General features: G+C 42.3%; 1 protein-coding gene across 5 annotated transcripts in view; it reads left to right on the top strand.

Annotated features, from left to right (window-relative positions):
- The window catches only part of CNOT10 (CCR4-NOT transcription complex subunit 10), a 54,609-nt gene that overhangs the window by 20,199 nt on the left and 18,612 nt on the right, over nucleotides 1-15,798 (top strand). For all 5 annotated transcript variants that reach the window (XM_072153560.1, XM_072153556.1, XM_072153557.1 and 2 more), the window contains 3 exons: nucleotides 885-1,006; nucleotides 4,576-4,752; nucleotides 5,922-6,002. In XM_072153560.1, coding sequence (XP_072009661.1) covers nucleotides 885-1,006; nucleotides 4,576-4,752; nucleotides 5,922-6,002 — 380 coding nt within the window. The remainder of the gene's footprint in view (nucleotides 1-884; nucleotides 1,007-4,575; nucleotides 4,753-5,921; nucleotides 6,003-15,798) is intronic.

The raw sequence follows: 15,798 nt of genomic DNA, 5'->3' as shown, positions 1-15,798 counted from the left end.
ATATCACTGTTTGGTTGAAGATGACCGTTTCCTCATGCTTCAGCCGTGTATTGGGCAAGAAACAAATCATTTCTATCGTATACGGGAAGCTCAAGACAGAGGCACATGGAGTAGTGCTAGGACTGCAAGAGAGGAGAGGGATGGATGTGTTGTGGAAGATGGGATAAAAAGAAATTATTCAGTCTGGGGGGTGTGTGTGTTTTTTTTTTTTTCTTTTTTCTTGAATGCAGAGTGACCAGCCAAGTACAAATGTAGTCTTTTAGGATGTTTTTCCTCCTTGCAGTTCCTCAACACAATAAGATGTTATAAAATTCCCTCCTTCAGGCCCCTCTGTGCTATTCAAGTGCACCGTGGCCTCCTATCCCCATATGAACCTTATTCTCTCTGTGGGGTTAAGGGTGCAATCTCTTTGTAATTCCTGGGCCCGGTAGCTATTCCATTGATGACATGAGGCATTTCATGGTGAACTTGGTCTCCTAAGGATTACATAGAAGGAAAATAACTGCAGCAGCGCCTGTTTTTATTATTGTCTCCTATAATCATTCCTTGATTTTTTTTTTTTTTAATCTTTTTCATTGTTTTTGCCTCCCATGTTTTTGGGCATAGCTTATACTTCTGAGATTTTACTTGGTCATTTATAATCAGCAGGGGAATCTCCATTGTCAGTCTTTCTACTGACCTTAATAATAACCAATTTTAATAAACAACCGAGTCAGAAGTGTAGAGTTTATCTTTTTAAATATAAAGCGCATGATTGGTTTAGTATGGTTTTTATTATACATGATCCAGACCACTATAATCATTTTCATCATCTCTTATGTCTTCATAGGCCATATTCAGAATGTGTTTGCAGAAATAGATTCTTAATTTTATTTTTCTTTCAGACACCTGAACAGGAAGCTAAAGGTCTTCCAAGTAAGAAAGGCATAGTGCAATCTGTTGTGGGCCAGGGTTATCATCGGAAAATCGTTCTAGCTTCACAGTCCGTTCAGAATCTGCTATACAAGTAAGATTTTTTTTTTTCCTGTCAACAGAAACATTAAACAGATCCTTTTTTATTTCAGTTTCTTTTGCCTGATCTAAAAAAAGAGACATTTAAGAGAACCGGGCACAAAATATTCACAAATGCAGCTAATGACAAGTTCCTATGGATCCCTCTTAAAGGACACCGTTTTTATTAGCTAGAGATTGTTTGTTTTGTTTGTTTGTTTCCCTTACATCTACATAAATCAACTTTGTTAGATTTCCTGGCATCAGAGAAGGCTTATCCTGCTCGGCTGGCCACTCCCATTTACTGCTTCCTATATCCTAAGCCTCTTCTCAGCATATCATCTGACCAGTGTGACAACATCACAGGTCCTTTAGCCGCCTCACACTAGCAAACTGTACACCGTGCATATATCTGATCACATTAAATCACAGCAGCCTCCATGGACTTTTACTCCTCTTCATCCTCCATCAATTACTACTTCTCGCCATCCACCATGGAACAATGCTGTGATTTCATGTGATCAGATACATAGATGGGGTAGACGATGGAGGTGTAACAGGTCCTTTAATCGGATCATCCTGGTCACGTGATGGCTCATTTTTGGGAAAAGCAGGCCATAAAATTGAACTATGAACTTGGTTGATTTCCTTTTAATGGCATATAGGATGCAAATTGAAAGCTTTAAAGTGTGTGTGTGTGCTCCAATGCCTCAGTCTGCCACTATAAGTGTTAAGCACATTTATCGTGTACGCTGTGAGTCTATCTGGCACACTTGCAAAACGTATGATGATTGTCATGTGAACACAGCCAAATATGAAAAGCCTCATCAACATGAGTGCTGCCTGGTAAGGGCTTTTTCAATAGCTTGTATTTCAGGATTGATTTTTGTATTTTTTTTGGATTATTGACCTGCATGTTTTTGTTGGGCTGAGTTGTATTTTCAATTTTCCCTTTTTTAGATGACCTGAATCTTACTGAAAACCACTTACTTGGAATAGGGGAAAAAAAAAAATCTCATGTTCACATTTTAAATTTTGTGCCATATAAATGTGTTCTCATTATGCCTCTTATGATTGTTAATTTTCATCATCCTTTATATACTTTATGTATTTACCATATACACTCGAGTATAAGCTGAGTTTTTCAGCACAAAAAAATGTTCTGAAAAACCTCACCTCGGCTTATACTGGAGTCGGGGGGGGGGGGGGGGGGGATTGTGTACTCCCAGTCCGACGCCCAACCCCCCCCCCCCCCGGTCCTCCATTATTCAGCGATTCTCCGGCATTGGCTCATTGTACTGCGCCGTCTGTCGCAGGGGTCGTGAAAGCGAGCGGCTGATGTAATGGTGCCTGCGATGGACGGCGTGTGGACACTGAGCAGATGCTGTAGAATCGCTGTATAGAAAAGGACCTGCTGGGAGGGCGGATTCAGAAGGTGAGTTTTTTTTTTTTTTTTCCTCTTACAGGTATTATATTGGGAGCAGGGGCTGCAGACTATATACTAGTGGGCTGTCATGCTATATATACTAGGGGGCTGGCTGGCTGTACACTGCAGTGGGCTGGCTGTACACTACAGTGGGCTGGCTGTCTGGCTGCACACTACAGTGGGCTGGCTGTCTGGCTGCACACTACAGTCGGCTGGCTGTCTGGCTGCACACTACAGTGGGCTGGCTGTCTGGCTGCACACTACAGTGGGCTGGCTGTCTGGCTGCACACTACAGTGGGCTGGCTGTCTGGCTGCACACTACAGTGGGCTGGCTGTCTGGCTGCACACTACAGTGGGCTGGCTGTCTGGCTGCACACTACAGTGGGCTGGCTGTCTGGCTGCACACTACAGTGGGCTGGCTGTCTGGCTGCACACTACAGTGGGCTGGCTGGCTGGCTGCACACTACAGTGGGCTGGCTGGCTGGCTGCACACTACAGTGGGCTGGCTGGCTGGCTGCACACTACAGTGGGCTGGCTGGCTGGCTGCACACTACAGTGGGCTGGCTGGCTGGCTGCACACTACAGTGGGCTGGCTGGCTGGCTGCACACTACAGTGGGCTGGCTGGCTGGCTGCACACTACAGTGGGCTGGCTGGCTGGCTGCACACTACAGTGGGCTGGCTGGCTGGCTGCACACTACAGTGGGCTGGCTGGCTGGCTGCACACTACAGTGGGCTGGCTGGCTGGCTGCACACTACAGTGGGCTGGCTGGCTGGCTGCACACTACAGTGGGCTGGCTGGCTGGCTGCACACTACAGTGGGCTGGCTGGCTGGCTGCACACTACAGTGGGCTGGCTGGCTGGCTGCACACTACAGTGGGCTGGCTGGCTGGCTGCACACTACAGTGGGCTGGCTGGCTGGCTGCACACTACAGTGGGCTGGCTGGCTGGCTGCACACTACAGTGGGCTGGCTGGCTGGCTGCACACTACAGTGGGCTGGCTGGCTGGCTGCACACTACAGTGGGCTGGCTGGCTGGCTGCACACTACAGTGGGCTGGCTGGCTGGCTGCACACTACAGTGGGCTGGCTGGCTGGCTGCACACTACAGTGGGCTGGCTGGCTGGCTGCACACTACAGTGGGCTGGCTGGCTGGCTGCACACTACAGTGGGCTGGCTGGCTGGCTGCACACTACAGTGGGCTGGCTGGCTGGCTGCACACTACAGTGGGCTGGCTGGCTGGCTGCACACTACAGTGGGCTGGCTGGCTGGCTGCACACTACAGTGGGCTGGCTGGCTGGCTGCACACTACAGTGGGCTGGCTGGCTGGCTGCACACTACAGTGGGCTGGCTGGCTGGCTGCACACTACAGTGGGCTGGCTGGCTGGCTGCACACTACAGTGGGCTGGCTGGCTGGCTGCACACTACAGTGGGCTGGCTGGCTGGCTGCACACTACAGTGGGCTGGCTGGCTGGCTGCACACTACAGTGGGCTGGCTGGCTGGCTGCACACTACAGTGGGCTGGCTGGCTGGCTGCACACTACAGTGGGCTGGCTGGCTGGCTGCACACTACAGTGGGCTGGCTGGCTGGCTGCACACTACAGTGGGCTGGCTGGCTGGCTGCACACTACAGTGGGCTGGCTGGCTGGCTGCACACTACAGTGGGCTGGCTGGCTGGCTGCACACTACAGTGGGCTGGCTGGCTGGCTGCACACTACAGTGGGCTGGCTGGCTGGCTGCACACTACAGTGGGCTGGCTGGCTGGCTGCACACTACAGTGGGCTGGCTGGCTGGCTGCACACTACAGTGGGCTGGCTGGCTGGCTGCACACTACAGTGGGCTGGCTGGCTGGCTGCACACTACAGTGGGCTGGCTGGCTGGCTGCACACTACAGTGGGCTGGCTGGCTGGCTGCACACTACAGTGGGCTGGCTGGCTGGCTGCACACTACAGTGGGCTGGCTGGCTGGCTGCACACTACAGTGGGCGATTTGACCAATGCATTTCCCCCCCTCGGCTTATACTCGAATATATATATATATATACGATATGTAATCTCTTAAGAATGACTTGCCTATTTGTCGGGTTAAATTTGTTAATGTCTGTTAAACATTAAGATAATTAGTGGTTCTTTCATAACTTATAGAATTTTTTTTGTGTGTTAGTGATGGAGAATCTTCCGCCATTCCAGTAGCCAGTATGGAGTTTGCAGCTATTTGTTTAAGAAATGCTTTACTTCTGTTACCTGAGGACCAGCAAGATGGCAGTAAAGAAAATGGTGCAAAGAATAACAGTCAGATGGGCAACACAGACTCCAGTGGGGAAGGCACAGAAGCCTGCAGGTACGTGGTATGAACATTGGCAGATGTTACAGAAAGGCTGTATATATACCGAAAATGGAATATCCTGTGGAAAAAAAAGAGCAACAATTTCTTACTACTGAGCCAACTCAGATATTTCTTTATTGTTTTAATACAATACAGTAGCAAAAAAAGGAAAGACAAATAAACCCCATCCTCCCACCTACTATCTTCCCATCAGTGTCTGGATTTTTATAAACCTCCTTTTAATATGTGTTGCTGTCAACTGCTTGAAAATTGAGGTGTGGAGTCCTTTGCATTGTTGCTTCACTTTTTAGTCAAAGTTTTGTGGGCGACAAAATGAAGACGTCCTAGAGGTCCCAAATGGTATCCATGAAAACATCAGCTGCTAATGAAAAAAAGTTTTACTTTTTTTTAACGTGTTAAAGAGACACCAAATTTTATATATTTTTTTTTTCTTTAGCATAATGACCCAAAGAATAAAGTAGATGTGGCAATTGGAGCGCAGTGTGGAGGCTGTATAGACAAAGCCTTTTTGTGTGTGTGTGTAGGGGCAGGGGGGGGGATTTTTTTTTTTCCAGCTTCCCAGTACATTGGATATTAAATTTCACCACAAAAAAATTGTTTGTCCCACATATAATAAGCCCTCATGTGTCTCTGTTAATGGAACATGAAAAAGTTTTAAAAGGACGGACTAAAAAAACAAAAAAAACCTTAGAAATGAAAATAATTACATTGAAGGCAAAGTAAAAATAAGCAGTCTTCAAGTTTACTTTAGAAAACTTGAGCCGTGAACAGGTCATGTAAGAGAAAACTAGGTACCCGTATTTTTTGGCTATAAGGCGCACCATCAATAAATGCCTGCTAAAACATCTAGGTTCATATATAAGGCGCACCTTATTATAAGGATGAATGACCAGCAGGTGGCAGACCTGTGCACTGTTCAAGGCAGCTGTTGTCTGTAAGTACGGTTCATATATAAGGCGCACTGGACTATAAGGTGCATCTTTGATTTCTGAAAAAAAAATCAAAGTAATTTTTGTGCGCCATTATTTACTTCAATTAGGTCCTGTTCACATGTCAGGCCAATCCTCCAGTAATCGTCTTCCTTTTTTTCTAGCGATGACCCCTTCTGCTAAAGTGTAAAGTTTTATTTTCTTTCTTGTAAATTCTGGTTGTTTTTGTTTCAGCAATAAAAGTCATGAAGGTGATAAATTTCTTCCTGCGCCGCCTTCTTCACCTTTAAAACGGCAAGAACTTGAAAATCTAAGGTAAAAAATTCATTCATTTCATGCATTTTGAATATCTGTACCATATGTCTGTTTGGTGTTTTTTGTTACAGATTTCTTCAACCCTTTCCAAAAAACATTAGAGATTTATTTATTTTTTTAAATAACAAACTGCATCGTTACATATAAATATAGACGGTCACCTACACCCGACTTGCAGATGACCCGCTAGTTGCAGACGGACCCCTCTGCCCCCTGTGACCTTTGGTGAAGTTCTCTGGATGCTTTTTTACATTCGTCCCAGGCTGAAAAGTTCTCCTGTAAGGCATCTGTAATGAAGTTTAATTGATAATCCTTGGTCCCATTACAGCAAAAAATTCTGAAAATCCAATTGTAACTGAAACAAAATTTTTTTGTCTGGAGCTAAAATGATAAAATAAAAAATTCTGACTTGCATACAAATTCAACTTAAGTACAAACCCAAGGAACCTATCTTGTACATAACCCGGGGACTGCCTGTATACCCTTAGGGTTCCTGCATTAAAATCCCTGTGAAATCCATACCATGTATGTGTATACCCTTATGTTTCCATCTGGCAGTTATTCAAGTGATGTATAAAATAATTTTTCGATAGTGTCCCTCAGGCCACAAATAAGCAGCCTCCTCATTTCATAGTGGGAACAGAATTTCTGGGACATAACTTGTCCTGTAGATGTAACATTAAAGGCCAGTTTAGCACTGCCTAAAGGAGTGTTGTACAATTTGACAGTCTCAAAAAAACTATTCTGGTAGATCCGTTCCAGATTACATTAGGATTCAATTACCTTCAATGGGGTAAATACTGCTGAAAGGTTCCCTTTAACTTCCAGCCTACTCAGGTATGAATGTCCTTTCTAGAATTCACTCTTTTATGTGAAATTTTCTCTTAGTGAATTTACCTATATAAATAAAGTTGCTCCAAAGTGATATGCAGATGAACAGAGAAGGGTCATCTTTTGCCTCAGCGGAGTCAAGCTTAATTGTATCTTAAAGAATGTGACACCAAAAGCATGTTTCTGGAAACTATAGAACTGAAGAGAGGGGCGTCTGAACTGGCACTCACCCGTCGGCCTCTAAATTTCTTTCTTCTCGGGCAGAAGACGACTTCAGGCTCTGGGGGAGATTTATAATTGGTTTTGCTGGGCTTTCTGACGTTAAAAAGTTGCATAGGGGGGTTTTGCTACTTTTCATTCCTTAAGATTTGTACAGGACTATTTCTGCCACTTTACTATACTGGTGTAAACCTAGAAATACTGCTAGTGCAATGCCGTGCAAAGCCAGATTCATGACTTACTTTAAAAAGTTGCATAGTCACTCCAGCCCCCTGGTGGTGTATGTGCTGGGACTTGTGATGCATTTTGCACCTGTTTGCGAATTCATATGTTATTGTTCCCATGTTCCTGTGTAGAGCATAGGAACATTTATTAAAGGGCCAAAGCCACTATAAGCCTTATGAATCTAATGGAAAGCGAAACTCCAAAGACAGACATAGAACTGCCCCAAGGAGCCGCCTAATGATCCCCCCCCCATCATCCCTAGTGTGTCTGCTACTGGATGATCAATCTTGCTTAGTACAACACTCTCAAGTCGGACTTTGCACCTCCTATTTGTTGTTCTAGCGAACCAGCATAATTTTTGAAGTAGGGACTTTTCCCCCGCACAATCCCGCCCCCCTTGTCAGAGGCCCCACCCCTTTTGTTATATTGGTCATAAGGTTTAAGACCCTTGATCATTCTGGTTCTGTTTAAATCTTACTATACAATTCTAGTATATTCAGTTGGACTCCATAGAATGTATCCTTGGGTCTATTTCTTAATAATAATAATAATTCTTTATATAGCGCACACAGATTACGCAGCGCTGCACAAGCATGTCAATTGGTCCCTGTCCCCATGGGGCTCATTATTTCTTCAGTCTTCTATTTAGCAATATGATTACACGCTATGGGACGTAGCTGTACATAGTCTTTTGCATGCATTTACATTATAGTAGTGAGGTTTGTTGTTTTTAGGAGGGGTTAGTATATGCATACGGACTTTGACCCAAGATGCTTTAGGTTTGGTGGTGTGTTCCTCTGCTGATTCATTTCCCTGTGATGCCTGTGGCTCTGTCTGGTAGTCTTTCCTACCTTTGTGTCTGCTCTGTGCTGCCTATAACAGTGGGGGCCCTAGTATAGGAGCAAGGAAATATTCCCACATGGACTGTCCCCGCCTCAGTAGCTGCCAGATCTTTTCCATTCCTCTTGGGCAACGGTTCAATAAGTCTTTGCATCACCTGGCTGCACTTTGAGATTCCATACGTTTTAAAGTGTGAGAACAAGCGAGTCTTGTTTGAATAGGTCATGACCAAGTGATCTGATCATGGCAGCCATGGGGCGATGAAGGGGGGAGTACAAGTCTATTTTGTTTGCAAGTGGAAGTTCAGTGTAATCCCTTTCTTGCCTGGGAGGCCTGTAGTGCGCTGCAGACTTAAGCAGTAAGCTGCAGGCTCCCGGTGGGGAAATTGCGCTTTCAAGGATAGAAATTCTCCTGCATGGTTTTGAGAAGATCGGCACACTGCATTGTCTGGAGATCTAAATCTGCTTGAAAAACCTCTGCGTCCCCAGATGTTTTAAATTCTTAAAGCCTATTTAAAATAATATGATATCAACTAATGTTTTAGAAGCACAGGCTGAAGGTCTGTAAGCACAGTTCATGGAAAGAAGTTGGGTGTCAGCTACAGTTTTCTAGATTGTGAAGGATAGCTTTCAGTTTTCATTTGCGGTTAGAGTAGGAGGAACTAAACAGGTTGACAGTTTTGTGGGGAGATATTCAACATAACTTGTATTATGTCAAGTTTCTGCATTTTGCATGTTGAGAATCATAGAGGTACTTGCATTCTTATATGGAATTCCCCTTTGAGTATGTATACAGAGGTTTCTATCTATCACAGAGCAAGATCACACACTGGCCTCCGAAAGCTTGAATAACGTGGAATTAAAGTGGTCTTCCAATAATAATCAACATTGTTTATGTAGCACCATCATATTCCATAGCGCTTTACAAATCATGGAGGACATATACATATAAAATAAGACATTACAGGGTACAAACAGTCATAATGAATAATAGTAGTGAGGGATCTGCTCGCAAGAGATTACAGTCTGAGGATGAAGGGGGCGACACAATATGTATAAGAGCTTGTATATTGCTCCAGGCAGTCTTGTCAAGGAAGCCGAATAAACTAGTTCAATAAATTTTGCTGCTTGAACCAGTTATTTACCAGCTGCCTTCATGTATACAAAGTCAGTAGAACTGCAGAGAGGCCTGTTACATGGGATTTGATGTCTACTGGATAACAGACGGAAGGAGTACACAGGATGGGTTAATAAAAGGAGAGATTGCAGTTTCTTGCAGACAGGGAATGTGATGGACTTGCCTAAAGAGATGGGTTTTAATAGCATGCTTGAAGCTTTGGAGGTTGGGCATCAGTCTGATAGTCTGGGGTAGAGCATTCCAGAGAATTGGTGCAGCTTGGGAAGAATTTGTAGAACTTATTGGTGGCCAATACTGTGATGCTCCAGTATGTCTGTTTTTAGCCCATGTTCCTGATGGGAATTTCTGTGGGTCATGGGACCCACTTTATCCAATGGCTGACTGGCCCAGATGTGGGCTGCACTTAAGTTTTGCAGGGGGTCTCACATCCTGTGTTGTTACCTGGTCCAAGGCGGCTAGGTCTTGTGACACACTCTGAAATTCCGGTCTGAACCAAAAGTAGCAGAGTGACACAGAAGCCATTGTGGGGCATGTGTGTACTTTTGGGTTTCGTCAGTAGTGTGACCATATGGTTTTACCCTATAGCCCCTGACTTTCTTCATCCATTAGTATACTATGTTCTTTGTACAAGGCAGAAGGGCACATAATCCGCTTAGTTCAGATTTCCCTGCAGACTACAATGCTAAGCTATAATGGTAATATTCTGCCCACTGTATTGGGGGCTATCTATATACATTAATAAGAAGTGAGAACAGGAGTCTGATGGCCTCTGTCCTTCATCCAGGCCGAATGGAGTCTATGGGCTGTGGCTATTTTTGTAGCTTTGTTTTGACTGGCTAAGAGCATATCTCATATCGGGGAACATTATAGAGAGCAGAGCCTAACAGGGGGAATAGACTACAGGTATTTAGAATTTAGCAGGTATTTAGCATATTTAGAAGCAATATGAGGAATGATGGACTGTATCTTCCAGTACATCCAGGTTTTTCTATAGAATTATATTTTTCTAGAAGGTATCAAAGGAGAGAACCTTAACTTTCAGAATATCCACATTGTTATTTTGGGTTATACATGACCAGTATGGAAAATGGGTATAACGGGGAACTACATTTACCAGCATGCTGAGGCAGTATTGGGAGTGGATGCATAATAGGGTGAACAATAACTCCCAGATTGTCAAGGCTAATATTATGGACTCTAATAGAACCTTACATGGAGCAATGTAAGTGGAGAAAAAAAATATAACTCCAAGAACTTGATGTATGATGGCTTAGCCTTGACGTCATCACAGATCTTGTAGTCACCGCACTATTTAGCTCCCAACACAAGAGGTCAGAAGTGGTGGCTTCTGCTAAGTTATCCAGCCTCCCCCGACCCTACTGAACCCCCACGCAGTGGACATGCTGTGCCTAGAGCCAAATGGTCATCTGCCCGGCTCTGTAATCACGGGAATGTTCCTGATGTGAAATGCAGCTTAATATCAACAATTAAAAGTTTTTGGTATCCAAATACTTTATAATGAATAGGATCAGCAAAGTATTGTTAAGTTGATGTGTTGTGCTCCGTGTACCCACCCAGCTTTGCAGTAGCCCAGATATTCTGTCATTCCTCATGTCTTTCAGTAATTCCTGGGGCTTGGGGTGGTTATGAATATAATAGGCAGCAGGATATATGAGTACCATGGCACTGTGCATATGTAGTAGTGTAGAGGGTCTGGCTATTGTATGGTCGGAGGCTTGTTTTGCTCTGTTTGCCGGCCACAGTGTGGTGTTACCTAGCAGCACTACGTAAAACCCTGCATTCTCTCTGTGGCATGTCAGCAGGAGGAGAGCTGCTCAACATTCAAAGTATTTTCCCTTTGATACCTCAAGTGGAATTTTTTTCCCCTCTTCTCCCATCCACTTTTCTTCTTCCTCTCATACCTCTATTAACTCTTGTTTTGTATTAGATTGAAAAGAAAATGGGGCACTTTATTGGAATCTGAACAAACTATTGCATTCAATTCAGATTGAAATTGGTATTCACAATAAGTGTACATTATGATGGGATAACAGACATTCTATCAGCTGAATAGCTGATCTACATTCTCCTTGATAAATATATGTAACATAATATTGAGATTGGAAAAAGGAGGGGAAAAAAATGGGCTAGATGTTGTACTACACAGGACTAAATAATTTTGAGGTGAGGAACAATTGGTCTGCGTTTCAATGTTTTCGTCTAGGAAAAACTTGCTTTGAAATACGAGCAACGATTACAAGCATGTACCCTCAATGAATTATGCCCGCAATCCAAGATATCAGTCTGTGTGTGTGTGTCTTTTTCTAAAACTTTCTGTCTTATCTAAATTAACTTGAGTCTATTGGGGAGCGGAATATTCAGCCCATTCCCACACACTCACAGTAACTTGACTTACTGCAGACAAGATCCAGAGGTTACTGCGCATGTGTGGACACAGGCTGTGCGGGGTGAGACTTTAATGGCTAAAGGGACCTGGTGTAAGCTTAGCCCCTGGCGCTCGGACGGCCGGCTTCTCGCCCCACTTGCCTCTGAATTTAATTTTCATAAAAGACTATGGGGATTAGAAATATCTCAGTTGGTGTATTCCTGATCAAATGTGTCCTTAAGGAAAAAAATGATACAATAAAGATAATTTTTAACCCCTTACTTTACAGTTGTACTTTACTTTCTGTTGCGGTTTTTGGTCCTATTAACCAGTCATTGTCAGTGTGGACACTTAATGATTCATCTGTGCTATGAGATGCTGTGTGCTGATAATATGCTTAGATTATCAGGGTACAGAGAATATCTTCATTTTCATTTAGCTACTGAAGATTCTACTAATATCTGACAAACAGAAAAAGAGAAAAACAGATCAAAGTAATGTATGTTCAACACAAAGAAACACTTGGTTTTGCTATCTCACCTATAAGTTGGCTCGGCTATGCCTCTCTCTCTCTGGTCTTGTAATACAGGGGGGAGAGGCAGAGAGCACTGCAGCATGTAGACAAGAAAAAGTATTCCTGAGAAGAATCCAACCAAATTGTAAACACCAGGACTGGTGGAATTAAATCTGAGAAATGTAACACCCGCAATCGGAGTGACAAAAGCTGACTGAGCTAATGCCCTGTAATAATTATTGCAGGGTATTATCATGAACAAGCAATCCGGTGATTGCTTGTTCATGACCCATGCTGGAAGAAATAAAAAAAGTAAAAATAAAATGTTATTCACTATAAAATAAATTGATAATCAAATGACTTATGATGTGATAAAGGTCAAAATCATAACACATATTGGAAAAAATACGTCACTCGATGTTTCGGAGTATATGGGTGCAAAAGTAGGTTACTACTCCATATATACAGAGAAAAGATAACTTAGCACTCCTTATAGGTCAAAAATTAAGGAGAATTTATTTAATTCAGAGTAAACAGTATAGCAATCCAACAAAAATTATTATTTTGCAACGTTTCGGTCTTATACCTTGCAATCCGTGCCTGAGGAATGTCTGATTTTATAAGTAGAAATGGAGATGAGATGCGGTGCTATGACCGCTGGAGCACAGGTGGAAAGGAGGAAAAGCGGGTGCTCCTGCTGGATCCGATCCCTCCTGCCGCAGCCCTGGGGTCCAGCGAGTGCCCTGAGGCTGCCAGCTCCTCTTTCTGCCGGGTTCCGCCTGGCACTTGTATTGCAGTGTAAAGGCTTGAACAAGCGATCGGATGAATGCTTGTTAAAGCCAAAGGGTAGAAAATGTAAAAAAAAGTAAAATATAAAAAAAAATCAAATCATTTTGTAATTAAATAAAATAAAAGTCCCATAATCTCCCCAGTTACACATAAAATGCAAATAAAGTATATAAAACACAAAAAAGTACATATTTGGTATCACCGCGTCCGGATTAATCTGTACAATAAATCTAAATCAATATATTGAACCCGCTCGCTGAGCATCGTAAAAAACATAAAAATTTCCTGTAATATACTATTTTTTTTTATCTAACACCATCACAAAAAATGTTCTAAAAAGTGATTAAAAAAAAGTTATGTTCCCACATGATACAACTGAAAAGAACAACTCAAGATCTGACAACAGAAAAATACAGAAGTTATGGCCCTAAAAATTTGTCGATAGTAATAAAAATTCGATTTTCTCCAATATTGCTTTTGCTGAGTAAAATTGAGCAAAGAAAAGCTATATAAAAGAGGTATCACCGCAATGGTAGTCAACCAGAGAACAAAGATAAAATATTATTTTTACGTTACGGTGAGTGGGGGAATTAAAAAAGGGCTAAAAATAGTTAATAAAATCTCATGAATAAGCTATAGACCCCCAAAATAAATTATCTATACATTGTATCTCATCCCACAAATGATAAGCCTCATATGTTCACATTACCAAAATAATTAAAATGTATAGCCTATACATTGTGACAATACAAATCTGTGAATGGCGCTGCTTTCATTCTATGCCCGGCCGTGCGGCCATACAGCAGTTTACCACCACATATGGTATATCGGTACACTCGGGAGAAATTGGGCATCAAATGTTGCCGAGAGCTTCATCATTTAATTTATTATGAAACTGTCAGTTTTGGCCTAAATGAATGTATTTTCCCAAAAAATTCAAAAGTTTCTAAATCGCAGGTCCATATTGTTTTAACTCTTTTAAAACACTTAAAGGGTTAATAGACTTAATAGAAGTTTTTTAATATAAAATGAGAGGACGCCTAAAATATAATCGCAACATAAAGCAGACATTCCGGAAATGTTAATTATCAAGCTTTTTGGGTAGTTTTACTTCCTGTCTGGAAAGCAGAACATTTCAAACTTGGAAAATGAAGAATTTTTACGAATTTTTGCCAAATTTTCAAGTTTTTCAGAACGAAACACAAAACTTATCACTTAAATTTTACAACTAACATGAAGTACAATGTGTCATGAGAAAACACTCTCAAAATCACCGGGATATGTTAAAGCGTTCCGAAGTTATAACCAATTATCGTGACACATGTCAGATTTGAAAAAACGTGTCTGGTCATTAAACTGAAAACTAGTGTCGGTGATAAGGGGTTAAGAATCTTGTCTTACTGAGAATACCCCTTTTAAGGTGACCTGGAATGGATTTGCTTATATTTTTTTTCCTTCAAATTTTTCTGCTTTGAGAATTCCTAAATCTGTTGTTTTATGCTGCTGTCGCTAAGCCCCGCTTACTTTTTCTCTTGCCTTTTGTGTAGATGGTTAGTAAATTACCTGTAAGGTAACAGATTGTACAAAAATCTTTTTACAGCTGACAATGTTACAGGTGCTTCAGATGCCAATATCAAAATTAATTTTACCTTGTCAAAGAGCCTGTCTACGTTGAAAATGGAGGGGGAATTCTAGAGGCTGTAATCTATAATTTTTTTAATGTATATTGTTTTTATGATAATAAGTTGCCTTGTGTGTAAAGGAGTCCATGGAGGAAGTGCAAGGTTTAGGATTAAGTGATTTGCCTGTGTTGCCTGTGCTTAGGCTTCTTCTGCTCCAGAAGTCTGTCTAACTTGGTTAAGCAAACACTTAGCTGATGTGACATTTCATCTTGGAAATGCTGTTACTTAGAATTAATGGCAAACTCCCTCAGACACGTGGCACAGTTTTCTCATAAGAATTTTCTGTATATTTGTGTGGTCCTGGAAAAGACTAGCATAATCCAGGACTTTTTGAGGAATTGTGTGACTTAAAAAAGAAGTGGATTTAGATTGATGGGCAGACTTAAAACTTGAAAGTCATAAGTGTATTATATAGTTAGAAGCTAAATCAAATTTCATGGGATACAATTGGAATTGATATTATATGGATTGGCGGGGTCTGCAGATTCTTGATCTTAGGGGCTATATTGTCAGTATGGTATCATATGTTCTTGGTTAGTCGGTTAGTAGTGCATGTACATTGCATGTCTCTCCATCTGTAGTGGAGATGTGTACATGCATTTTTGTAAAGAACACAGCTCCTGGCAGAACTGGAATGAACTTGCTTCATTACTGAGGAGCTTTTGTGTGTGTTCATATTGGATGTGACATCTGGGAAGGGACACAACAGTACTTGCACGAATGGGCTTGGGGACCTGTTTTGGAGCATAATTAAAGTGTGTGTCTCCTGGGAATGGAGGAATAAAGACGCCCCAGGCCTTGCCATGAAATATATGGCTTGTTGCTAGACCAGGAGTGGGCTTGACAGTTACCAGAAGGTTGCACAGTTACCAGAAGGTTGCAGCTGTAATGGCCCACCTACCTTTAGGGAAGTCGTTTTCTGTGTTCTCACGATTCTACTTGCTAGCTCCACATGAAGCCTACAAAACGTGATCCCCTCAGCTTCCTAAAAGTCACCTCCACAGCCTCATATTTCATTCTGTAGCTTGAAGTCTCTACTTGCTAGAAAGAGAAGAGCTGTTTAAAGAGGTGAAATAATAGAAACCTACCGTTTTAAGTGCACATTACTACTCTACACTTTCATTTAAAGTGGGGAACAAGATCCTTCCAGCTGTAATAGCACTGCAATTTGAC

This window comes from Engystomops pustulosus, chromosome 5 (assembly GCF_040894005.1).
Source record: "Engystomops pustulosus chromosome 5, aEngPut4.maternal, whole genome shotgun sequence".
Lineage (NCBI taxonomy): Eukaryota > Metazoa > Chordata > Amphibia > Anura > Leptodactylidae > Engystomops > Engystomops pustulosus.
The sequence above is the reverse complement of the archived record's forward strand: the minus strand, read 5'-3'. Positions and strand labels throughout refer to the sequence as shown.